General features: G+C 48.2%; 1 protein-coding gene across 5 annotated transcripts in view; it reads left to right on the plus strand.

Moving 5' to 3' along the window:
• Positions 1-368: 368 nt before the first annotated feature.
• Positions 369-27,902, plus strand: part of EVI5L (ecotropic viral integration site 5 like) — a 51,876-nt gene continuing 24,342 nt past the window's right edge. For 2 of the 5 annotated variants that reach the window (XM_063931676.1, XM_063931680.1), the window contains exons 1-6: positions 369-475; positions 3,087-3,247; positions 14,449-14,614; positions 14,969-15,193; positions 15,535-15,609; positions 27,229-27,354. In XM_063931676.1, the coding sequence (XP_063787746.1) occupies positions 3,087-3,247; positions 14,449-14,614; positions 14,969-15,193; positions 15,535-15,609; positions 27,229-27,354 (753 nt within the window). In that variant the 5' untranslated portion in view covers positions 369-475. Of the gene's footprint in view, positions 476-903; positions 927-1,037; positions 1,061-3,026; positions 3,248-14,448; positions 14,615-14,968; positions 15,194-15,534; positions 15,610-27,228; positions 27,355-27,902 lie in introns of those variants that run through there. The other 3 variants (XM_063931677.1, XM_063931678.1, XM_063931679.1) reach the window with 3 other exon arrangements.

Below are 27,902 nucleotides of genomic sequence, written 5' to 3' on the forward strand. Positions count from 1 at the left end.
TACCTGTCTGAGCAAACGGGTATTATAGATGAAACAAGAAAGTAAATGGCATAGCTGTCTTGCATTTCGTTGGGGAACTGTGCTGCCACTCAGGCAGAGGCGTGTAATGATTGGACGGAAACAGTCTGTTGTGGCTCTGCCTTCTTTCGCAAATAGCCACACCTTTATCTAGTCCCACCCTCCTGTCATTTTCCGGGCTCGCCGATTGGCCACGTTTCTTTTGCCTACGATCGGATTCGCTGTACCTTCATTCCATAGCAGTTGCAACTAGTCCCGCCCCGCTGTCACCGGCTTGTTCCCTGATTAGCCGCGGCTGATGTCACTCTGCTGAACGCCGCACTGCGGTTGGCTGCGTCTGGTGTGACGTAGGAACGAGGCGGGGAAATGCCGTTTGTCTGATTCCTCCACCGTTCGGTCCTGTCGAGCCCCGGGGAGGGAGGAGCTGCGTGACAGCGCCGGGGGTCTGGGGCCCGAGGTGAGGAACGGAGAGCGCACTGCATAATACGTGTTATTGTATCAACTAGCTGGTGTATGACGTAACACGGGCTTTTCGTGTGAGGTCTTGGGTGCCTGACGTCACAGCCTGCTGGCAGACGCGCGCAGAGGGTGTGTCACTGCGATTATGTGTCTGTGTGGTTGTCCCCATTGTGTCTCCCATCATACATCAGCATCCTGCGCTCTAGTGACATCATGGTCTGCCTCTGACGCCATGCTGTCCCTAGCCCACCCCTGACCTGTCTGCAGGGTCTGCCTCCATCTCTCTGTGACCCCCCTCCCCCGGCCTTCCTCCTCCCCCTAATTTAATTCCACTGCACCCCTCTCCCACCTCTCAATGTCTCTCCTGTATATACTATCCTCAGAGGCTGAGCTGTGAGCCTGTAGTGTGCCAGGGGGTTATCTACGTATGTACAGTGTTGGCACATCAGGTACAGGGCTGGTGCAGGAATGGGCGCCGCGCACCGCTCTCTGCTTTTTGAAAACACTATAATTTTGCCATATCTGCACCATCTCGCTGGGCGGTGAGGCTCCTGCTAATGCGCACTTTGGAAATAGTAAAGAGGTGACCTGCTGTAATATACCCGCCTACACTACTTACAGCCAAGTACCACACTCTTCATTCATTTTAACTTTAATGTTTTTAACCAAAAATACTGCATTATTAATCTCATTTATGATTGACGTGACATGTACAGTATATATGTGTTACTTTTGTGTGTTTCATTTGTTCTTCAAAACCCACCTCTGTTTATCCCCCCTAACTTAGTCATCAGCCCATGTATCTAAACCACTATACCTAGTCACCAGCCCATGTGTATATATATCATTCTATCCAGTCATCACCCCACGTATGTATATCACTACCTATAAGCCCATGTATGTTTGTCACTGCCTATATCACATCATCTAGTCATCGGCACACGTATGTATATCATTCTATCCAGTCATCAGCCTATGCATGTGTTTCATTCTATCCAGTCATCAGCCCACATATGTATATCATTCTACCTAGCCATCAGCACATGTATGTATACCACTCTACTTAGTCATCAGCCCATGTATGTATACCACTCTACCTAGTCATCAGCCCATGTATGTATACCACTCTACCTAGTCATCAGCACATGTATGTATACCACTCTACCTAGTCATCAGCACATGTATGTATACCACTCTAGTCATCAGCACATGTATGTATACCACTCTAGTCATCAGCACATGTATGTATACCACTCTACTTAGTCATCAGCACATGTATGTATACCACTCTACCTAGTCATCAGCACATGTATGTATGTATGTATACCACTTTACTTAGTCATCAGCACATGTATGTATACCACTCTGCCTAGTCATCAGCCCATGTATGTATATCATTCTATCCAGTCATCACCCATGCATGTATATCACTACCTACCAGCCCACGCATGTGTATCACTACCTATCAGCCCACATATGTATATGACACACCATCTAGTCACCAGCCCATGTATGTATATCATTCTATCCAGTCATCGCCTATGCATGTATATCACTACTTATCAGCCCACGCATGTGTATCACTACCTATCAGCCCACATATGTATATGACACACCATCTAGTCACCAGCCCATGTGTATATATATCATTCTATCCAGTCATCAGCCCATGTATATATATGACCCAATCTAGTCATCAGGCCATGCATGTATATCATTCTATCCAGTCATCAGCCCACATATGTATATCACTACCTATCAGCCCACGTATGTATATCGCACCATCTAGTCATCAGCCCTTCACTGTCTACCTATAACTATATATTATCCCATTTCTCAGGATAAATACCCTGGAACCAGGATTACCAATGCTTTAGTGACTAAAGATTTACTATATGTCCAACAAACCTGTGTGTCTTAGAATAGCTTACTCTCATAGGGGCTTCATGACACTATCTGTCACCTACTTCCTGCGGAGGCAGCCATTTTATGGGCTAAACCAACATGTATGAGCATGTGGTGTTTCAGCTCTTGCGTCCGTATTACTAGATCCCAGAGACTGGACAGGCTGGTTATTGGTGCATCCTACAAATTGATGGCTGTCACTGAGTGTAAGGGACAGGTACACTGTAAGGGAAATAAGATGGTGTGCACCATCTGCAATCTGAATGTGGTTGTATTTTTGCCGCTGGACCCAGTATTTAGTCACTCCAAATGCAATCCGTGGTTATGTTACGTTTTAAAATTGTTTATCATGCAACACTTGCCAAATTGTGTATTAAGGGGTCTGTGTACTAAGCCTTGGATGGAGATAAAGTATCAACCAATCAGCTCCTAACTCATTTTTCAAACATAGCCTGTTACATGGCAGTTAGGAGCTGATTGGCCGGTACTTTTTCTCCGTCCACTTTACATGTCTCCAGGGTTTAGTACATAGACCCCCAACTTTGTTGTCTTCATTCATTTCTGAGAGGACCTGTAGAACGCTCTTAGGTCTTAATAGTCAGCTCACACATGCTGCATACTTATTGTCACTCACTCTTCCCCAGTGTATCACCCCTCTCCCTCCTGTTCTCCTCCTCAAGCTACTGACTTTCCTGTGCTTTCAGATGAGCACTCTGGCCCCCCTCTGTCCCACAGACATGGCCAGCCCGGCCCTTAGTCCCGATGATTCATCCCTATCGGCGACTGTGAGTGTCTCACCCTCGGACTCGGAGAACCTTAGCCCAGATGAGCTGGAGCTGCTCAACAAGCTGGAGGAACAGAACAGGTACACATGGCTGCATTTTGTGATAGGACCATAGGGCGATGCATGAACAGCAGGTGCCTATTCTGCAGGAGAGCCTCGGTCATGTGGCCTCAGGCCATCTCTGTCCCTATTGGGTGGGCAAGTCCTAGCCGCCATGGTTACAAGTCCCACAAACAGAAGCCTGTCCAGTAATGTAACATAAGTAAGTAACATGCTGTTATCTGGGACTGTAACTTGTGCTGTTTGGACCCCGGTTATGGTATCACTCACGCCTTGATCAGCCATGCACTGGGGGACATGTATCAAACCTTCTAGAGTTGAGAAGTTTCCCATAACAACAAATCAGTGTTTACCTATAATTTTATAGAATGTGCTTAATAAATGCTAGCTAGGAGCTGATTGGTGGCTATGGGAAACCTATCCACTTATACACTCTTTAGAAGATTTTATACATTTCCCCCATTGTCTAGTTTCCAGACTGGTGCGTTCGAAGACTTTTAGAAGGAAACAGGTCATGCACAAGGTGTCCAGGCTGCTGATTGGACAAGCCAGGGCCTCCATAAACCAGTCTCCAGTGACCTCACAACCCACACAAGCTCATTCTGAAAATAAGAGGAGTGTTGCACTTGGGAACCTCCTTAGAAGTGCAGGGTCCAGGGAGGGTAAATCTGAGCTGTACTGTTGGGGAGTGATGGGGATTTTGGAGAAAAGACGCTTGTATGTATACATAGGTAAAGTAAGTTGCTCTTTACTAGTCTTTTTTTTTCCCGTAAAATTCGCAAAAGATGGAGATTTAATGTAATTAACACTCTCGAAAACATCTTACAAAATGGTCTTGAGAAGCATGTGGCGTAGTCTGAGTCTGCTTGGGATAACTGTTGCTTAATCACAGTGGGATCAGTAGTACACATATATTTGTTGTAGTGCCTATTGTGATTATTTGGTGTCACCCGTACTGTAATGTATGTTTATGGATGTTTATAAGTTTCACTAATTCCTAACAAAGTTTAATTGCTGACCTCTCCTTGCCATAGATCAGTATTAACGTTTTAACAATGTACAACTTAAACGCCGCTGTGGATTACTATATGAATGACCCCAGTACTATGATCATGGCATACCCTGGCCTGCTGTCTCGGCAGCATTTGATGGGCTCTGTACAGGGCTCATTATAATGTGCTGGGAGCCCCATTGCTGTGTGTGTCTGGGAGAGTCAGCTGAGAGTCTCTGCAGGACAATGCTGTACAGAGAGCGATGCCAGGCAGCTTTCATTCGTTGTACAATGCCCCTATTCAGACACGCTGGCCGGCACGAATGCTGCAGGATGGGTTTTGTTACAGTTTACTTCATTTCTCATTAAAGTCGAAATATATACCACTCATTTATAGCATGACCAGATAGTGTTTGTGTGTGTGTGTATATAAAATAATATACAGGTTGAGTATCCCTTATCCAAAATGCTTGGGACCAGAAGTATTTTGGATATCGAATTTTTCCGTATTTTGGAATAATTGCATACCATAATGAGATATCATGGCGATGGGACCTAAGTCTAAGCACATAATGCATTTATGTCTCATATACACCTTATACACACAGCCTGAAGGTCATTTAATACAATATTTTTAATAACTTTCTGTATTAAACAAAGTTTGTGTACATGAAGCCATCAGAAAACAAAGGTTTCACTATCTCACAAAAAAAATTCAGTATTTCTGAATATTTGTATATGGGATACTCAATGTGTGTGTGTGTGTGTGTGTGTGTGTGTGTGTGTGTGTACTAGCAGTGCAGGCCAGATCATATATGTCCATTTATGTCATGCTGTTTGCTAACACTGTAACAGGATGGCTTGTAGCCAGTACTTTAAGTAGTTAATATTTATATATTAAACATAAAATAATAAAAATATTTTCCTGGTGTCCATTAAACCATTTACCAGTGATGTCCGTGCTCCAACCATTCCCACTTAAAAACACCACAATTAAAACAAGGTCCAGTCAATAGCATCTTGCATATATCACTGCACTCCAAAACTGATTCCTATTCTATGTGAGATATATATACACACACATACACACTGCACAAAAAAATAAAGGGAACACTAAAATAACACATCCCAGATATGAATGAATGAAATATTCTTATTAAATACTTTGTTCTTTACATAGTTGAATGTGCTGACAACAAAATCACACAAAAATTGGGGGGCGTGGCCTGGACGCTACAGGGAGCAGACGTGCTTCATCACGAGCTCCTGCTAGATTAGCCCTACAACGCTAATCAGTGGAGACCCCAGCCTATATCTCTCCCCAGAAGACCTACTCACTACTGAGGTCTGATCCCTGCAGAAAAAGCCGGCGTCCGGAGACCGTTCCCGCTGACCGCAGCCAGCGGCCTTCTCCTGCACCACAAGCCGGGGCCTCGAGTTTCGGGCCGGCTGGCCCTCGAGCTCCGGAAGCGGGACGAGCCGCACACGGGTCCTGGAGAGCCTCCTCCTTCCCTCGGATCCTCACCTGCGATCCTCCCTGCCTGCGGCTCCCCCGCTACCCACCACAAGACCGAGAACAAGCTGCGGCTGCAGCCGGGAAGACAGTCCACCCGGACAGCCCATCCAGACCTCCCGGCGCCGGCGGCCATCTTAAGGACAGGTGAGAGCCCAGACGAGCTGCGGCCTAGGGCAATCTACCCTGCTCGCCTCTCCACCCTACCCACTGCTCCCCTGCATAAACACCTGGGTGCCCCGATATCCGGGACCCACATAACAGGAGCCAAACGTCACGGCCCTCCTGCCCAGCCGTCTAAGCGGCCCTTAGCCTCTGGCCCTCCGCCCTTCTGGTGCCCTGAACCTCTCCCTCTGTGACACCTCGACATAGGCCTCTGAGACGACCACCAGCCTGCCGCACAGCTGCCGCTCCCCACTCTTACCCGCTTCTCCTGGCACCTGCGGTCCATTGGGCCTAAACCTAAGTGTAAGCCTGCCCGCTATCAGACGGGTCATACCCTAAGCCTACCAGAACCGCCTCACCTGTCCGAGCAACCCACTAACTGACGGCACCCACGAAGTTAACCCGGGCGAACCATTTACCCCTGTGTTCCCTCCTGGATCACATAAATCTGAGAAGATATATTACCCGCAGCCCTCCGTCCGGGAGCTCCCCCGCTGCAGTGGAGCAGCCTAACTCTCCGTCTCGGGAGCGGGTCCCCTCACTCCACCCCGACTCTATCTCCACAACTGACGGCTTTTGGTCCTAAGTGCCCGACACCACCAACTACTGCGGAATGTAGGAGCTCCTGAAGCAGCCCACCGCCACTCATGTTTGCCTGAATAACACACATGTGGCTTTATCGTGACTGAGTTTTCCTGTTTCCTTAGTGCCTGTTGTTCGGTCCTGATCCAGATCTCCTCCCTCTAGTACCCCCCTCATATGTCCCGGGCTACAGAATGGCCCCTAAAAAAGCCAAGGATATAATCCCGCCCAAGCTATCCTTTCCCACTCAGAAACCCCCCCAAATCTCCCCCCTACAAATCACCTCCTCTCCCCCCCCTGTACCAGACCATATGAGCTCTGTTGCCCTGTCCTCCGCCCTTTCAGGGTCAGGAGTAGATTGTGAATCAGACGCCCCTCTGACGGTGAGAGCCCTCTGTCAGATCCTATCGGCCTTTAAGTCGGAACTCTCTAAGGACCTTACTTCAGCGGTCCGGGAGGTCAAGACAGAACTGGTGGCACTCGGGGATCGCACAGACCACATAGAACGCAAGATGGAGGAATTGGTCGCCTCCCACAACGATCTACTCGCATCCCATGATCGCCAACAGCAAGATCTGGACCAATTTAAGTCTAAGATGGCAGATATGGAGGACAGATCACGACGGAACAACGTCAAGATCAGAGGCATCCCAGACTCAGTATCCAACTCCGAACTGGAATCTTACGCTACAGCTTTATTCAAAAAACTCCTTCCAAATGCGGCAGCTTCAGAACTTTTGATCGACCGTATTCACAGATTGCCCAGACCACGCACTGTCTCATCCGACCTCCCTAAGGATACTCTCCTCCGGATCCACTTCTTTCCAATCAAGGAACGTATCATGAGGGCAGCCAGGGAATTCAAGAACTCCGACATCTTAGGAGGCCTCCAAATTTTTCAAGACTTTTCTGCAGTCACCATAGCAAAGAGACGGGCCTTCACTCCTATCACCCTTGCCCTAAGGTCACACGATATCCACTACCGCTGGGGTTTCCCAGTCAAATTGATAATCACCCACGAAGATTCGACCTATATCATCTCCTCACTGGATGCAGGGGTGAAACTATTACTGGACTGGGACATTTCTATTCAGAAGCCGTCCACTTCGTCCCGTGCCTCTGCTGTCCGCCAAGACTGGGCGACCGAATAACTCCCTGGACCGATACAACAGGCTCCCTCACCCTCCCCTAGCCGACTCCTCCGGCTCGGGGAGAATGTAGACCCCTCTCCCTCCTTTGTGGGAGAGAAAGGTATCTTACATACCTAGGTTATCAACATTCTTATGCCATTATTTGCCTGTCTACATGTCTTCTTTTCTACCCTGCTAGTTACAGGTTAACTCTCTCACCAAATATCTCGATGACGGCTACGTTATGGGTCTAAGTTCTGATTTCTTTTACGTTCATGTTAATTACCTGTTTGACCCCTGCCGTTTACATCCGCTGATTAGTGAGGATTATTACGTTTATATGTGTGTTTTCACCCTCGTTCTATAGTTGTTTTAGAGTGGCGGTGCAAGCCTCTCCGGCCCGCCTCCACCACTTTTTGCACTACTGCTAACCCCCGACCCTTTCTACCCACTCCCTGCAGTAGTCATGCAGGTCCAATATACCGGACCTTTTTTCTTTCTTGTTTTTCACCTCCTATTCCCCAGTTGCTGTCCTTCCTCTTGCCGTTCCCCCATTCCCCCCCCCCTCCCCGAGCTCCAAACTCTACACATATCCCACATCATCGCTAAATCTTGGTACCAGGCATATGCCCTCCAATCAGATTCCCTATAGTCCCGAGCCTATCACTCCTTGTTTCCGGTCCCAATGTTGAACCTTATTTCTCTTAACGTCAAGGGTCTGAACTCGCCAAATAAACGCAGACTGGCCCTATCATTTTTTCACCAACAAAGAGCAGACGTGGTGGCATTACAAGAAACCCACTTCTCCTCTAATAACCCCCCCCTCTTTAAGAATAATAACTTCCCCTTGGGATTCTACGCCAACGGTCCGTTTAAAAGAAATGGAGTGGCTATCCTATTTAATAAAAATGTCTCCTTTACCCTACATACCCAAATCTCAGATAAAAGCGGTAGATACCTTATCCTTACCGGCCTCCTGGAAAATAAACCCGTCACACTAGTATCCCTGTATGCGCCCAATTCCAACCAAATCACATTCCTACGTAAACTATTCCTCACCATACGCAACTCGACAAAGGGCTCCCTAGTGGTTCTTGGGGACTTTAATCTAGTCCCAGACCCTAAATTGGATAAATCCCGCCATCTCTCCCAATCTACTCCTCCCACTCTCTCAGGCCCTTCCTTAGCGTTCCGCAATCTGCTCACAGAATTCGACCTCTACGATGTCTGGAGAGTCTCCAATCCCTCGGGAAGAGGCTACACATTTCACTCCCTGGTCCATAATACATACTCCAGAATAGACCTGATCCTCTGCGACAAATGGTCCCTCCAGAGGACTAGGGAAGTAGATATTTTGCCTATTACCTGGTCGGATCACGCCCCAATCCTCTGGAAATGGAAACTGCATGATCTTCACAACCCCCCCCCATCAGTGGAGATTATTCCCATACCTGCTGAATAACCCTGTATCAAGAAAAATTATCTCTGATTCTGTTGCCTCTTATCTTGCCACTAACTCCCCTCAAGACACCTCCCCCATCAACCACTGGTGTGCCCTCAAGGCGGTTATCCGAGGCGCTGCCATTCAAGCCGGTGCTACACTTAAAAAACAGGCCCGTCTAAAGCAAGAGAAACTAGAATCTGAGTTACTAACCCTCGAATCTCGTAATCTAGCCCAACCCTCTAAAACTCTTAAAAATGAAATTTCTAACATTCGAGGTCAACTCCAGAAACTTCTACTTGCCCGCACCCAAGTAGCTCTAAATAAATTACGCCACAAATTTTACCTCCTAGGCAATAAAGCTGGAAAAATGCTGGCCCGCAAATTACGAGCACAGCAAGCTAGGAACAGGATTAAGTGTATCCACTCCCCCTCCAAACAAAAAATACTGAACCCTAAAGACATAACTAACCAATTTGCTCAATACTATGCTAAACTTTATAATCTAGAATCCGACCCCTCTACTCCTCAACCCACTCCCCTTTCTATTTCCTCCTTTCTAGATAATCTATCTTTCCCGGCACTCACCCACGAACAATTATCTACGCTTAATGCCCCTTGGACTGAGGAGGAAGTCTCAGCAGCTATTAAATCCTCTCCCAGAAATAAGGCCCCCGGCCCGGACGGTTTTATCTCTGACTTTTACTCTTCCTTCCACGACGACCTCTCTTCCCTCATGACGGCCCTCTTCAATACATTTTCAGACCTAGGTTCACTCCCCGCTGAACTGCTAGAAGCCCGTATCGTCACTATTCCAAAACCCGGAAAGGACCCCGCCTTTGTTCATAACTATCGTCCCATCGCATTACTAAATTGTGACATTAAACTATACGCCAAAATTATAGCGACACGAATTAACAACTACCTCCCACTATTGATACACCCGGACCAAACTGGCTTCGTACCAGGAAGACAGGCATCTGACAACACGCGAAGAGTTTTTAACTTAATAGACTCCTTAGATGGAGACCAGGGCCTTCTCTTGTTGTCATTAGATGCGGAGAAGGCCTTTGACAGATTGAATTGGAAATACATGCAGGAAGCTCTTCGCAGGTTTGGTTTCAGAGACCGTATCTTAACCTCTATCTTGGCACTCTACAGCTCTCCTTCAGCCCGGGTGTTCAACGGTGGCTTCCTATCTGAACCTTTCGGCATCACTAACGGCACTAGACAAGGTTGCCCCCTTTCCCCTCTAATATTTGTTCTTTCAATCGAACCCCTTGCAATTTCAATACGCGATAACCCACTCATCCCGGCTCTACAGAGGGGAACATCCTCTCACAAACTGAGCCTATTTGCTGACGACGTTCTTCTCTTCATTTCCAACCCCTCCTCATCCCTACCCCTCATCCACTCTACTCTGGACGCCTATAGCCTAGCATCTTATTATAAACTTAACACGACCAAGACGGACGCCCTCCCCTTCAATCTAACCCAGTCTCTGCCAGCTCTCCAAATTTCCTACCCATATAACTGGAGGAAATCCACTTTAAAATATCTCGGTATCCATATCCCTGTCTCCTCTACTGATATTTTTTCTGCCAACCTCTCTCCCCTAGTTGAGACGCTGGGCACCCTTACAAAATCCTGGGCAACCTACGAGGTCTCCTGGCTAGGACGCATGGCAGCATTTAAAATGTCCCTGCTCCCCAAGTTAATGTATCTATTCCGCACAATCCCATATCCATTCCCAAAAAAGACACTCCAAGCCTGCACCAAAGTTATGTCTCGGTACATCTGGGCCTCAAAACCCCCTCTAATGGCCCTATCTAGAATGGTTTTGCCAAGAGAATTCGGAGGACTTAATCTTCCCAACATTTCCCTGTACCACGAAGCCTCCCTCTTGGCCTCCACTAAGCATTACTTCAAAACCCACCCTCAATCGAATTGGGTTGAGCTAGAACAAGCACGAGCTAAAACAATCCCATTAGCCGACCTTTTCCGCATCCCTAAACCGCTCCGTCCTATCTCGATAAATCTCCTTCCATCCACTCAAGCTACACTTCGCTCGTGGGACAAACTGTCCACCTCCTTCCCCTCCCTCATCTCCAATATTCCGCAGATCTCCATTTCCTCATTAGTACTGATGATACCTCACCTTGACCTATCCAAATGGAAACAAGCAGGCATCCTTCTACTAGCTGACCTACTAGATGGAGTAGTTTTGTCTTCCTTCTCAGATCTTAGGTCACGCTTTCCCTTACCAACCTCAGAGTACTTTCACTATATGCAAATCGCTCATTGGTGGAGATCAATTCCCCCTTCCTACTTAACCCTACACGCGACCTCATCCACACTCTTCTCTCGCCTTGCCCTAACTACAACTAAAGGGGACATCACATACTGGTACAAACTTCTCATATCCCCTTCTCTCTCCAAACCCAATGCGCACATGAAATGGGAACAAGACCTAGGTAAGACCCTGTCTCCAAACGACTGGCGACGTACCTTCCTATCCTCGTATTCCATGTCCAAATGTTTAAACCACACGGAAATGCATATAAAACTAATTAATAGAATGTACCTTACCCCTGACCGACTTCATAAATTCTGGCCTTCCCAAAGTAATAAATGTTGGAGACAGTGTGGCTCGATAGGCCACATCTTCCATATCTTCTGGAAATGCCCCGTAATCGCCAGCTACTGGTCAGAAATATTCGACTTGATAAATAAGGTCCTTTCCATCAATATCACACCTGATCCGACTATTGCACTGTTCCATATATTCCCTCCCTCAGTTCCTCCTCATGCCAGATACGTTCTAGGTCACATTTTAATAGCCGCTCGGGCCAATCTGGCTCAGCTGTGGAAACAGTCATCACCCCCCACCCTGATTAAGGCGATCCACAAGATAAACCATCACTTTCTCATGGAAACAGAATTTAACCCCCCAACCTCTAGCCCACCCCCCCTCAAATCCAACTGGTCCCCATGGCTCCTCTTCGTGTCCTCGAAAGAAGGCTCTCACTACTTCCATAAGTCATCCACAGATACCCTCTCCCCCTGTAGCTCAACGGAACTTCCTAACCCCTCCTAGAAACAACTACGCTAACCCCATTCCCGCTCTCTCGAAGGTTTCGGGGCATTTTCCTCTTCTCTATATGCTAAATGATACCAATGACTTCACTGTTATTTTGTGTTGCTGATTATACCGTTTATGTTCTTGTCGTCCCCCGCATGCTCACTGCTGTTGAATTATCCTTTTCCCTAAGTCTGGACGCTCCTCCCTCCCCCCCCCCCCCCTCCCTCCCCCCTCTCCACCTTCTCTTCCCCCCCCCCCCCCTCTACCCTATAAGCTCCTCTCATACCCCATCAGTGCAATGTACTGTGTTATAACCCCCTCTATTTTTGTTTTGTACCCCATAAATGTGATATTTCTTTTCCTGCACAATAAATACTATTGATGGAAAAAAAAAAAATCACACAAAAATTATCAATGGAAATCAAATTTATTAACCCATGGAGGTCTGGATTTGGAGTCACCCTCAAAATTAAAGTGGAAAAACACACTACAGGCTGATCCAACTTTGATGTAATGTCCTTAAAACAAGTCAAAATGAGGCTCAGTAGTGTCTGTGGCCTCCTCGTGCCCGTATGACCTCTCTACAACGCCTGGGCATGCTCCTGATGAGGTGGCGGATGGTCTCCTGAGGGATCTCCTCCCAGACCTGGACTAAAGCATCCGCCAACTCCTGGACAGTCTGTGGTGCAACGTGGCGTTGGTGGATGGAGCGAGACTTGATGTCCCAGATGTGCTCAATTGGATTCAGGTCTGGGGAACGGGCGGGCCAGTCCATAGCATCAATGCCTTCGTCTTGCAGGAACTGCTGACACACTCCAGCCACATGAGGTCTAGCATTGTCTTGCATTAGGAGGAACCCAGGGCCAACCGCACCAGCATATGGTCCCACAAGGGGTCTGAGGATCTCATCTCGGTACCTAATGGCAGTCAGGCTACCTCTGGCAAGCACATGGAGGGCTGTGCGGCCCCCCAAAGAAATGCCACCCCACACCATTACTGACCCACTGCCAAACTGGTCATGCTGGAGGATGTTGCAGGCAGCACAACGTTCTCCTTGGTGTCTCCATACTCTGTCACGTCTGTCACATGTGCTCAGTGGAAACCTGCTTTCATCTGGGAAGAGCACAGGGCGCCAGTGGCGAATTTGCCAATCTTGATGTTCTCTGGCAAATGCTAAACGTCCTGCACGGTGTTGGGCTGTAAGCACAACCCCCACCTGCGGGTGTCGGGCCCTCATACCACCCTCATGGAGTCTGTTTCTGATCGTTTGAGTAGACACATGCACATTTGTGGCTTGCTGGAGGTCATTTTGCAGGGCTCTGGCAGTACTCCTCCTGTTCCTCTTTGCACAAAAGCGGAGGTAGCGGTCCTGCTGCTGGGTTGTTGGCCTCCTCCACGTCTCCTAATGTACTGGCCTGTCTCCTGGTAGCACCTCCATACTCTGGACACTACGCTGACAGACACCGCAAACCTTCTTGCCACAGCTCGCATTGATGTGCCATCCTGGATGAGCTGCACTACCTGAGCCACTTGTGTGGGTTGTAGGGAGGTCATACAGGCACGTGGAGGCCACATACACTACTGAGCCTCATTTTGACTTGTTTTAAGGACATTACATCAAAGTTGGATCAGCCTGTAGTGTGTTTTTCCACTTTAATTTTGAGGGTGACTCCAAATCCAGACCTCCATGGGTTAATAACTTTGATTTCCATTGATAATTTTTGTGTGATTTTGTTGTCGGCACATTCAACTATGTAAAGAACAAAGTAATTAATAATAATATTTCATTCATTCAGATCTAGGATGTGTTATTTCAGTGTTCCCCCTTATTTTTTTGAGCAGTGTGTGTATATGTATGTGTATGTATATATATGTATATATATGTATATATATATGTATATATGTGTGTATATATATATATATATATATATATATATATATATATATATACACATATATACACACACACACTATTTAGGACAGAGGATGACATTGGTGAGGTTTTTCACCTTTTGCATCATTTTATGCTATCAAATATACTATATAGGATTTATATGCTTGGCTGTTTTGAGCCCATTATGACTTACAAATATCATGCTGTATACATTGTGCCATTTATAAATGACAGATAAAAGCGGCCATATCTGCTCACCCGCCAGAGTTTTACAGCATGATATGTTTCAAACTAGAAAAGCTGAATTATGTGTCCTATGAAACTATGGGATATGGAATGAATATCTGGAGAACTAGAATCTGGAATCTTGTTGCCACTGGTTACAACTACCCGATGTACAAGTCTTTCCTGTTGTGTGTCTCAGGCTTTTGGAAGCAGACTCCAAGTCCTTACGCAGCGTTACTGGATCCTGCAGGACCAGCGTCACCTCCCCGGGGCCACCCCCTCTGGACCAGGATAGCTGCGAGCTATGGGGCCGTATTATCACTCACTGGGAGGAATGGACCAGGAGGAAGGAGAAGCTACTGAAGGTGTGTGAGAGACAGGGTGGTGGTCTTTGTTGGCTGGACATGTCTCGGTTGCACCCTTGTAGAGGGAAGAGAGTGTGCACCTGCTGGGGTATATAACATGGCAGGGTAATCTGGTTCACTGCTGGCAATGATTAACAATTGTCTTCATGTTGTAGCATTGGATCACTGCACAGACAGATGAGAATCCATGTTAATGATTTGCTCATAGGATGTGAATTTATATCGTACTCTTATATTGCTCTGCTTTATAGTGTTACTTATTAATAATATAGCTGTGAACGTATAACCTGTGCCCATGACACTTTCTCCTACTTGCTGTGTTGTATAAAATGTACTTCCATGTCTACCACATAGGAGCTAATCCGGAAGGGGATCCCTCATCCCTTTAGAGCCATGGTATGGCAGATGCTGTGTAATGCCACTGACATGCCAGTGAAGAAGCAGTATGCCGATCTTCTCAGGATGTCATCCCCATGTGAGAAGCTGATTCGGCGGGACATCGCTCGCACCTACCCTGAGCATGACTTCTTCAGGGGCCAAGACAGCCTTGGACAGGAGGGACTGTTTAATGTCATGAAAGTAAGGCAGGGAGGCAGCCGGGGAGAGCGTATGGAACCCTGAGTGTGTGGGGTGGGGTGGGGTGGAAATATAGTCCAGGTGTAACAAAGGTAGAAATAAAGGGACTGATTGTAAATTCCAAACCAGAAGCAATAATTTTACACTATAGATGAAATAAGACTTTTAATTGAATCCCAGTAATATTACCATGGAACTATGGACATGAGAACAGGTAGAGGAAAAGTAGGATAGAAGAGAAGTACAGGGCACATCATGGATGGAGAAGCTAGTAGGGATGTGATTGGCTGGTGAAGTGTGGCTGAGCTGTAGCAACAGACCTGTGTGTCCTACTCTCCCTACAGGCGTACTCACTGATAGACCGGGAGGTAGGTTACTGTCAGGGCAGTGCCTTCATCGTGGGACTCCTTCTAATGCAGGTGAGATTTGTTACTTTACTTCCTTGCCATCTATAAACCATACTAAGTGATGGAAATATATGTATATACTCCTGTAAATAATTGCAGAAGCCACTTCGGCTGTCTGTGACCAGTATAAAGGTTATAGAAAGACATGTAGTTATTATATTTTCTCTATCGTCCTAGTGGATGCTGGGGTTCCTGAAAGGACCATGGGGAATAGCGGCTCCGCAGGAGACAGGGCACAAAAAGTAAAGCTTTAGGATCAGGTGGTGTGCACTGGCTCCTCCCCCTATGACCCTCCTCCAAGCCTCAGTTAGATTTTTGTGCCCGGCCGAGAAGGGTGCAATCTAGGTGGCTCTCCTGAGCTGCTTAGAAAAGTTTAGCTTAGGTTTTTTATTTTACAGTGAGTCCTGCTGGCAACAGGATCACTGCAACGAGGGACTTAGGGGAGAAGAAGTGAACTCACCTGCGTGCAGGATGGATTGGCTTCTTTGGCTACTGGACATTAGCTCCAGAGGGACGATCACAGGTACAGCCTGGATGGTCACCGGAGCCTCGCCGCCGGCCCCCTTGCAGATGCTGAAACGAGAAGAGGTCCAGAATCGGCGGCAGAAGACTCCTCAGTCTTCTTAAGGTAGCGCACAGCATTGCAGCTGTGCGCCATTTTCCTCTCAGCACACTTCACACGGCAGTCACTGAGGGTGCAGGGCGCTGGGAGGGGGGCGCCCTGGGAGGCAAATGAAAACCTTTTTTGGCTAAAAATACCTCACATATAGCCTCCGGGGGCTATATGGAGATATTTAACCCCTGCCAGAATCCGTTAAGAGCGGGAGACGAGGCCGCCGAAAAAGGGGCGGGGCCTATCTCCTCACCACACAGCGCCATTTTCCCTCACAGAAAGGCTGGAGGGAAGGCTCCCAGGCTCTCCCCTGCACTGCACTACAGAAACAGGGTTAAAACAGAGAGGGGGGGCACTAATTTGGCGTTAGAAATATATAAAAAAGATGCTATAAGGGAAAACACTTATATAAGGTTGTCCCTATATAATTATAGCGTTTTTGGTGTGTGCTGGCAAACTCTCCCTCTGTCTCTCCAAAGGGCTAGTAGGTCCTGTCCTCTATCAGAGCATTCCCTGTGTGTGTGCTGTGTGTCGGTACGTGTGTGTCGACATGTATGAGGACGATGTTGGTGAGGAGGCGGAGCAATTGCCTGTAATGGTGATGTCACTCTCTAGGGAGTCGACACCGGAATGGATGGCTTATTTAGGGAATTACGTGATAATGTCAACACGCGCCAAGGTCGGTTGACGACATGAGACGGCCGACAAACAATTAGTACCGGTCCAGACGTCTCAAAAACACCGTCAGGGGTTTTAAAACGCCCGTTTACTTTAGTCGGTCGACACAGACACAGACAGGGACACTGAATCCAGTGTCGACGGTGAATAAACAAACGTATTCCTTATTAGGGCCACACGTTAAGGGCAATGAAGGAGGTGTTACATATTTCTGATACTACAAGTACCACAAAAGAGGGTATTATGTGGGATGTGAAAAAACTACCGTAGTTTTTTCCTGAATCAGATAAATTAAATGAAGTGTGTGATGATGCGTGGGTTCCCCCCGATAGAAAATATGGGCGGTATACCCTTTCCCGCCAGAAGTTAGGGCGCGTTGGGAAACACCCCTTAGGGTGGATAAGGCGCTCACACGCTTATCAGAACAAGTGGCGGTACCGTCTATAGATAGGGCCGTCCTCAAGGAGCCAGCTGACAGGAGGCTGGAAAAATATCATAAAAAGTATATACACACATACTGGTGTTATACTGCGACCAGCGATCGCCTCAGCCTGGATGTGCAGAGCTGGGGTGGCTTGGTCGGATTCCCTGACTAAAAATATTGATACCCTTGACAGGGACATTATTTTATTGACTATAGAGCATTTAAAGGATGTATTTCTATATATGCGAGATGCACAGAGGGATATTTGCACTCTGGCATCAAGAGTAAGTGCGATGTCCATATCTGCCAGAAGATGTTTATGGACACGACAGTGGTCAGGTGATGCAGATTCCAAACGGCACAAAGGTGTATTGCCGTATAAAGGAAGAGGAGTTATTTGGGGTCGGTCCATCGGACCTGGTGGCCACGGCAACTGCTGGAAAATCCACCGTTTTTACCCTAAGTCACATCTCTGCAGAAAAAGACACCGCCTTTTCAGCTTCAGTCCTTTCGTCCCTATAAGAGTCATATCTGCCCAGGGATAGAGGAAAGGGAAGAAGACTGCAGCAGGCAGCCCATTCCCAGGAACAGAAGCGTTCCACCGCTTCTGACAAGCTCTCAGCATGACGCTGAGACCGTACAGGACCCCTGGATCCTACAAGTAGTATCCCAGGGGTACAGTTTGGAATGTCGAGACGTTTCCCCTGCGCAGGCTCCTGAAGTCTGCTTTACCAAGGTCTCCCTCCGACAAGGAGGCAGTATGGGAAAAAATTCACGAGCTGTATTCCCAGCAGGTGATAATTAAATTACCCCTCCTACAACAAGAAAAGGGGTATTATTCCACACTATATTGTGGTACTGAAGCCAGAAGGCTAGGTGAGACCTATTCTAAATCTAAAAAAATTTGAACACTTACAAAGGTTCAAATCAAGATGGAGTCACTCAGAGCAGTGATAACGAACCGGGAAGAAGGGGACTATCTGGTGTCCCGAGACATCAGGGATGCTTACCTCCATGTCCCAAATTTGCTCTTATCACTAAGGGTACCTCAGGTTCGTGGTACAGAACTGTCACTATCAGTTTCAGACGCTGCCGTTTGGATTGTCTACGGCACCCCGGGTCTTTACCAAGGTAATGGCCGAAATGATGGTTCTTCTTCGAAGAAAAGGCGTCTTAATTATCCCTTACTTGGACGATCTCCTGATAAGGGCAAAGTCCAGGGAACAGTTGGAGGTCGGAGTAGCACTATCTCGGATACTGTTACAACAGCAGGGGTGGATTCTAAATATTCCAAAATCGCAGCTGATCCCGACAACAAGTCTCCTGTGCTTAGGGATGATTCTGGACACAGTCCAGAAAAAGGTGTTTCTCCCGGAAGAGAAAGCCAGGGAGTTATCCGAGCTAGTCAGGAACCTCCTAAAATCAGTGCATCATTGCACAAGGGCCATGGTAAAAAAATGGTGACTTCCTTCGAAGCAATTCCAGTCGGCAGATTTCATGCAAGAACTTTTCAGTGGGATCTGCTGGACAAATGGTCCGGATCGCATCTTCAGATGCATCAGCGGATAACCCTATATCCAAGGACAAGGGTGTCTCTCCTGTGGTGGTTACAGAGTGCTCATCTTCTAGAGGGCCGCAGATTCGGCATTCAGTTTTGGATGTTGGTGACCACGGAGGCCAGCCCGAGAGGCTGGGGAGCAGTCACACAAGGAAAAAATTTCCAGGGAGTGTGATCAAGTCTGGAGATTTTTCTCCACATAAATATAGCTAAGGGTAAAATTATAATGCTCTAAGCTTAGCAAGACCTCTGCTTCAAGGTCAGCCGGTATTGATCCAGTGGGATAAAACATCACGGCAGTCGCCCACGTAAATAGACAGGGCGGCACAAGAAGCAGGAGGGCAGTGGCAAAAACTGCAAGGACTTTTCGCTGGGCGGAAAATCATGTGATAGCACTGTCAGCAGTGTTTCATTCCGGGAATGGAAACTGGGAAGCAGACTTCCGCAGTAGGCACGACCTCCACCCGGCAGAGTGGGAACTTCATGGGGAAGTTTTCCACATAATTGTAAACCGTTGGGAATTACCAAAGGTGGACATGATGGCGTCCCGTCTGAACAAAAAACGGGACAGGTATTGCGCCAGGTTAAGAGACCCTCAGGCAATAGCTGTGGACGTTCTGGTAACACCGTGGGTGTACCAGTCGGTGTATGTGTTCCATCCTCTGCTTTTCATACCTAAGGTACTGAGAATTATAAGACGTAGAGGAGTAAGAACTATACTCATGGCTCCGGATTGGCCAAGAAGGACTTGGTACCCGGAACTTCAAGAGATGCTCACAGAGGACTTATGGCCTCTGCCGCTAAGAAGGGACTTGTTTCAGCAAGTACCATGTCTGTTCCAAGACTTACCGCAGCTGCGTTTGACGGCATGGCGGTGGAACGCCGGATCCTAAGGGAAAAGGCATTCAGGAAGAGGTCATTCCTACCCTGGTCAAAGCCAGAAAGGAGGTGACCGCACAACATTATCACCACATGTGGCGAAAATATGTTGCGTGGTGTGAGGCCAGGAAGGCCCCACGAAGAAATTTCAACTCGATCGATTCCTGCATTTCTTGCAAACAGGAGTGTCTATGGGCCTCAAATTGGGGTCCATTAAGGTTCAAATTTCGGCCCTGTCGATTTTTCTTCCAGAAAGAATTGGCTTCAGTTCCTGAAGTCCAGAAGTTTGTCAAGGGAGTATTGCATATACAACCCCCTTTTGTGCCTCCAGTGGCACTGTGGGATCTCAACGTAGTTCTGGGATTCCTCAAAACACATTGGTTTAAAACCAGTCAAATCTGTGGATTTGAAGCATCTCACATGAAAAGTGAACATGCTCTTGGACCTGGCCTGGACCAGGCGAGTGTCAAATTGGTGGTTTTTTTCTCAAAAAAGCCCATATCTGTTTGTCCATTCGGACAGGGCAGAGCTGCGGACTCGTCCCCAGTTCTCTCCCTAAGGTGGTGTCAGTGTTTCACCTGAACCAGCTTATTGGGGTGTCTTGCGCCTACTAGGGACTTGGAGGACTCCAAGTTGCTAGATGTGGTCAGGGCCCTGAAAATATAGGTTCCAGGACGGCTGGAGTCAGGAAAACTGACTTGCTGTTATCCTGTATGCACCCAACAAACTGGGTGCTCTTGCTTTTAAGCAGACTTTTGCTAGTTGGATGTGTAATACAATTCAGCTTGCACATTCTGTGGCAGGCCTGCCACAGCCAAAATATGTAAATGCCCATTCCACAAGGAAGGTGGGCTCATCTTGGGCGGCTGCCCGAGGGGTCTCGGCTTTACAACTTTGCCGAGCGGCTATTTAGTCAGGGGCAAACACGTTTGTAAAATCCTACAAATTTGATACCAAGGAGGACCTGGAGTTCTCTCATTCGGTGCTGCAGAGTCATCCGCACTCTCCCGCCCGTTTGGGAGCTTTGGTATAATCCCCATGGTCCTTTCAGGAACCCCAGCATCCACTAGGACGATAGAGAAAATAAGAATTTACTTACCGATAATTCTATTTCTCGGAGTCCGTAGTGGATGCTGGGCGCCCATCCCAAGTGCGGATTATCTGCATTACTTGTACATAGTTACAAAAATCGGGTTATTATTGTTGTGAGCCATCCTTTCAGAGGCTCCGCTGTTATCATACTGTTAACTGGGTTCAGATCACAGGTTGTACAGTGTGATTGGTGTGGCTGGTATGAGTCTTACCCGGGATTCATAAATCCTTCCTTATTGTGTACGCTCGTCCGGGCACAGTACCTAACTGAGGCTTGGAGGAGGGTCATAGGGGGAGGAGCCAGTGCACACCACCTGATCCTAAAGCTTTACTTTTTGTGCCCTGTCTCCTGCGGAGCCGCTATTCCCCATGGTCCTTTCAGGAACCCCAGCATCCACTACGGACTCCGAGAAATAGAATTATCGGTAAGTAAATTCTTATTTTATATCTCCACAGTTCTCTTCTTCTATGAATTTACGACCCTTACATTATTTCTGCTGCGGGGTACACTGGGCTCCACAAGTCTGGACAATGGGGTGTAGAGTAGGATCTTGATCTGAGGCACCAACAGGCTCAAAGCTTTGACTGTTCCCAGAATGCACAGCGCCGCCTCCTATATCACCCCGCCTCCCAGCACAGGAGCTCAGTTTTTCAGTTGGTGCTGCAGTAAGCAGGCACTTAACAGAGGGGCTGCTCCAGGCAGCCCTGAGAAAAGCTTTTTATGAGGTAAAAAGTGAAGACTTCAAGGGCAGCAGCGGTGGTAAATGTCTTGTGATATTCACTGCTGCAGCTCCAGCTCTCCCCAGCGGCGCTGTACACTCCCGAGCCCTGGTTGCCGGGTACCTACAGCGGAGGCTCCGGTTTTCTTCATGTTAGACACACACAGCTGGGGCTCTCCAGGATCGCGTGGCCGCGCTTCGGGAGGTGGTAAGTGGGTCCCGCTCGCGGGACCATGTCTTTATCGCGATCCGGCGATATCAGTGGAAGGCGGGCCGCGCGTGCTGGCGGTGGACACTGGATACAGGCGATCCCACTAGATCACCAGGGCATGGGCGCAGGTCAGGTTTTCTCTTAAAACCGATTTTAATATTGCCCACAGTACCCGGTGGTTTTGCCAGCAAGGGGGATAAGGCTTAGACCTGAAGCCCCTTCCCCAGCCCCAGGGCGCCATTTCCAGCAAGTGTTCCCGCCCTGGAGCTGCATCTCTGTCTTTTCCTCACTCCCTGTCAGTGTCTGCGGCGCCATTACTCCTCAGCTCACTGTTCCTGGGACTGCTTGGGCAAATCCTCCTATGTAAAGCCGCCTGGTAAAGCCGCCTGGTTGTCAGCGCTGTGCCTTTACATGACACTTAAGTATTCTACCTGCCTTTTTAGTCGGTGTTAGTAAGAAAGAGTGCATTTAGTCAGGGGTTTATAGTACAATTACCCTGTGCTATACATCCAGTTTCTTAATGTGTAGTGTTATATCTATTGTTATATAGCTGTGTAAGCTTGTCCAGTGCAGTATTATTGTCTAATAACCTCTGCATTGTACAAACTGTGACTATTTGTGTGTGCATTGATAGCTGAGTGGTGTCCACCTCGTGTCTTTCACTCAACTTGCTATCCCTATATTCTATAACCTGAGGGGGCTTGGTGCGTCAGGTGTTATTTAATATATAGGATTTTCACAAAGATATACTGTATTACGTATTTTTCTCTGTGATTTAGTCACCATATCTCTCCTTTATCTCTGCTGGTGCTGACTACACTGCGCAGGGGTTTGGGTTTAGGGATATAGTGCTGCTAATAATTGTACTGTGTTAACTCATACTGCAAGTTATATTATGTCTGCTTCTGAGGGTAACGGTTCTGGGGCGGAACACACTGCTGGTGTTGCTGAAGCCACAGGCACATATGGGGAGAATATAGCAACTGTGGGCTCTGGTTCTGGGGGCTCCTTGCCCCCCAGTGGGACTGTGGCAACGGAGGCACATACTGACCCTCCGTGGGCCGTTTTTTCCACGCTTCTGCATACGCTAGTTCATAAACTAACACCCCCTATGGGACCCCCAATGCCGGTACAACCGTATGTGGTCCCTGCAGCTAACCCGCCGTGGGCGGACGATTTATCTGCTCAATTAAAGAAGTTGAACCAGTCCCTGACTACTAAAAAGTCTGACCATCGCTCGCCTAAGTCCAAGAGGTCCTCTAAGCGAGCGCTCGTCTCCTCACAATCCACTGCTGTCAAGCCCGGGTACGAAGTTTGTGCCTCAAAAGAAGATGCTGGCTCGCTATCCCCTCTCGCCAGAGCTGTCTAAGAATTGGGAAACGCCTCCTCCAGTAGACTCATGTGGCTAGGATGGTGGTTTCCTTAGCTCTACCTGTCACTACCATCACGTCTCTAAAGGAGCCTACGGATAAACGTGTCGAGGGTTGTCTAAAAGCGATTTACACCCTCACGGGTGCTGCACAAAGGCCCACTATTGCAGCTACATGGGCGGCAGAGGCTATTGAAGCATGGGCCTTGGAGTTAGAAGCTGAAATCTCCTCTGACCATGCTAGACAATGCTTGTCATATATTGTCACAGCTTCTCGCTATATTAAAGAGGCGGCTTCTGATGCCGGTATCCTAGCAGCCAAGGCCTCTACTACGTCAGTCCTTGCTTGCAGGATATTGTGGCTGAGATCCTGGTCTGTGGATCTGGACTCTAGAAAAACCCTGGAGGTACTCCCTTTCAAGGGGGATATTCTATTTGGGGAGGACTTAAATAAGATAGTGGCTGACTTGGCTACTGCCAAAACTGCCTGTCTGCCTAATACAGCTCCTTCTGTGTCGAAGGCCAAAGTCACGTCCTTTCGCCCCTTTCGTCCTTCAGGTAAAGCAAAAGGTCAGGCGTACCATAAGCAGGCCTGCACTTCCAAACCTGGTAAGCCGAAGCCCAAAAGAGCCTGGGCTGCCCGTCAGCCAGCAGCCAAGACCGATAAGCCTGCCGCATGATGGGGCGGGCCTCCCCCTGGGGGATCCCAGGGTGGGGGGCCGGCTTCTAGGGTATACCCAGGAATGGTTGAAGACCACTTCAGATGCATGGGTATGGAAAGTCGTCACTCAAGGTTACGCCATAGCCTTCAAAAACCGACCCCCTCATCGATTTTGCCAGAGAGACGTACCGTCGGCCCAGACAAAGGCAAACACTCTGCATTCGGTGGTACAGACCCTCCTGGATACAGGAGTCGTAGTACAGGTGCCTCTTGCTCAGAGGGGCCGGGGGTACTATTCTCCGTTGTTTCTAGTCCCGAAACCGAATGGGTCCTCCCGGCCCATTCTCAACCTCAAGGCACTGAAGAAGTTTGTGAAGGTTTCCAAGTTCCGTATGGAAACCCTTCGCTCTATAGTTCTGGCCTTGGAACCTGGGGACTACATGGTCTCCCTGGACATACAGGATGCTTACCTGCATATTCCTATAGCAGTGTCACATCAACAATACCTGAGGTTCACTATTGGCAACCTCCATTACCAGTTTCGGGCGTTACCTTTTGGTTTAACAACGGCTCTGCGAGTCTTCAACAAAGTTATGGCAGTGATGACGGTGGTACTCCGCCGTCAAGGGGTCGGGATACTGCCGTATCTGGACGACTTGTTAATCCTGGCAAATTCCCCAGATCTTCTCCTGCGTCATCTGGATATGACGGTCCGGTTTCTACAAGCCCACGGGTGGCTCATCAACTGGAAGAAATCCTCCCTGGTCCCTGCTCAGAGCATGGTGCATCTGGGAGCGCTGTTGGACACTCGCAACCAGAGGTTGTTCTTGTCTCAGGAGAAAGTCCTGAAACTTCAGGACAGGATTCGTTGTTTCCTTTCTCGTCCGCAAGTGTCGATACATTCGGCAATGCAGGTGCTGGGCCTCATGGTATCAGCATTCGACATGGTGGAGTATGCTCAATTCCATTCTCGCCCCCTCCAGAAGCTGATTCTAGCCAAGTGGGACGGCCTGCCTCACCGGATCAGGTCTCAAATGATCTCTTTGACTCCGGAGGTCCGTCTGTCGCTGCTCTGGTGGCTCCAGGACCGACAATTGTGCAGAGGCCGTCCCTTCTGGATATCCAACTGGGTCCTGTTGACGACAGATGCCAGTCTAAGAGGTTGGGGCGCGGTGCTGGAGCAGCACTCCTTGCAGGGTCGGTGGACCAAGGATAAATCTCTCCTCTCGATCAACATTCTGGAATTGCGGGCGGTCTTCAATGCGTTGAACCTAGCCCAGAATTTGATTCAGAACCGTCCTGTTCAAGTACAGTCTGACAACGCCACCACAGTGGCTTACATAAATCATCAAGGCGGCACTCGAAGCCGTTTGGCAATGAAGGAAGCCTCACGGATTCTACGTTGGGCAGAACGCCATCTACCGGCAATATCGGCAATATTCATTCCGGGAGTCCTGAATTGGGAAGCGGACTTTCTCAGTCGTCAGGACGTGCATGCCGGCGAGTGGGGCCTCCATCCAGAAGTGTTTCAACTCCTCGTGGAAAGGTGGGGTCTTCCAGATGTGGATCTGATGGCGTCTCGACACAATCACAAGGTTCCGGTCTTCGGAGCAAGGACAAGGGATCCCTCAAGCAGCATTCGTGGATGCGCTGGCAGTGCCGTGGAGGTTTTGGCTGCCGTACGTGTTCCCTCCGGTGTCAATCCTGCCCAGGGTAATTCGGAAGTTCAAGCAAGAAAAAGGAAATCTGCTTCTCATAGCTCCGGCGTGGCCCAGACGGCACTGGATCTCAGACCTGCAAGGCCTATCGTCAGAGCGTCCACTTCTACTTCCACAACGCCCAGACCTCCTTGTTCAGGGCCCCTGTGTCTACCAGGACCTAGCCCGGCGTGGCTCTTGAAGCTTCCGTCTTAAGAGCTAAGGGTTTTTCTGAAGAGGTCATTAAAACTATGTTGCAGGCCCGTTAACCGACCTCTGCTCGGATTTACCATCGGGTCTGGCATTCCTACTTTGTTTGGTGCGCATCTAACCATTATGACGCTTCCAAGTTTAGTACAGCCAAACTTTTGTCTTTTCTACAGCAGGGCCTAGATTTAGGCCTGCGTCTGGCCTCCCTCAAGGTTCATATTTCTGCCTTGTCGGTGTGGTTTCAGAGAAAAATTGCGACTTTACCTGATGTTCATACTTTCACTCAGGGTGTGTTGCGTATCCAACCTCCCTATGTCCCGCTTGTGGCTCCTTGGGACTTGTCGGTGGTTTTGAAGGCGTTGCAGGAGCCTCCATTTGAACCTCTTGGTTCAGCTGACCTTAAGTGGCTTTCCCTTAAGGTGGTGTTCTTGCTGGCTATTGCCTCAGCTAGAAGAGTGTCGGATTTGGGTGCCTTGTCTTGTAGTTCCCCATATCTGATTTTTCACCGTGACCGGGCGGTTCTTAGGACTCGTCCCGGATATTTACCTACGGTGGTTTCTTCGTTCCACCTTAATCAGGAGATTGTGGTTCCAGCTTTTGTCTTTCCTGATTTGTCTCCCAAAGAGCGGTCTTTGGATGTGGTACGGGCTCTCCGTATCTATGTGAAGAGAACTGCTTCTATTCGAAAGTCTGATTCTTTCTTTGTTGTGTTTGGATTTCACAAACGTGGCTGGCCTGCTCACGAGCAGTCCCTGGCCAGGTGGATTAGAATGGTGATTGCGCATGCTTATGTGAAGGCTGGTCTGTCAGCTCCTGTTCATATTACGGCTCATTCTACTCGGTCTGTTGGACCTTCTTGGGCGGCCCAACGTGGTGCGACCCTTGATCAATTGTGCAAGGCGGCTACGTGGTCCTCCGGGAACACGTTCATAAGGTTCTATGCCTTCGATACTGCCACTTCCCAGGATGCTTCCTTTGGACGCCGGGTTCTTGTGCCCGCTACAGTGCGTCCCCTCCCATAAGGAACTGCTTTAGGACATCCCCATTGTCCAGACTTGTGGAGCCCAGTGTACCCCGCAGCAGAAAACGAGTTTTATGGTAAGAACTTACCCTTGTTAAAACTCTTTCTGCGAGGTACACTGGGCTCCACAAGGTGCCCACCCTGACGCACTTAGCTTCTTTGGGTTGATATGGCATTAGCCGCTGACACTTCTCTTGTCGTGAGAGTGTGGTGTATGTGGCTACTAACCGTTGTCGTCTCTTTTCCTGCTACTGCATTGGGCTGGTTAACTAAACTGAGCTCCTGTGCTGGGAGGCGGGGTGATATAGGAGGCGGCGCTGTGCATTCTGGGAACAGTCAAAGCTTTGAGCCTGTTGGTGCCTCGGATCAAGATCCTACTCTACACCCCATTGTCCAGACTTGTGGAGCCCAGTGTACCTCGCAGAAAGAGTTTTAACAAGGGTAAGTTCTTACCATAAAACTTGTTTTTTCCCATGTTTGTCGCCCTTTACCCCTTTAGATGCCAGAGGAGGAGGCCTTCTGTGTCTTTGTCCGGCTAATGCAGGAGTATCGGTTACGGGAACTCTTTAAGCCCAGCATGGCTGAGCTGGGCCTGTGTATATACCAGCTGGAGTACATGTTACAGGTACGCCTCATCCTTCTTGCCAGGCCCAGAGCTTCAGCTCCCCTGACCTTGTCACATTGCCGGGAGAGGCTCCATGTCGGTAGTGCTGGTAACATTCATGCAACAAGTAACAATGGCAGTGACAATGATTTTTAATAATTGTTACTGAGTTTACATTCATCCATCTGGTTTATATTGGTAATTTTGCCAATGAGACTGCCATTAAATACACTGGGAAACACTGAAGGCTACATAGTAAATATCTCTGATTGAGCTTAGTCTTGAGTGGCAGGAGAGTAAACTTGTTGCTACTTTGAAAGTTGACTTTGTTAATATTGTGTTATGGACATTGAAATGTTAGACGTTGGCTGCAGGTTGATCTATCCTTGTAAACATTATAATTTACTAGATTAGCCATGAGTTGATCTATCCCTGTAATGTTATAATGTTTAACTGGCTAAGAGTTGGTCTATCCCTGTAAACATGAAATGATCTGATTGGATACAGGTTGGTGTATCCTTGTAAATATAATGCTCTGATTGGCTAAAAGTTGGTCTATCCCTGTCAAC

The sequence above is a fragment of the Pseudophryne corroboree genome, chromosome 6, assembly GCF_028390025.1.
Source record: "Pseudophryne corroboree isolate aPseCor3 chromosome 6, aPseCor3.hap2, whole genome shotgun sequence".
Taxonomy (NCBI): Eukaryota; Metazoa; Chordata; class Amphibia; order Anura; family Myobatrachidae; genus Pseudophryne; species Pseudophryne corroboree.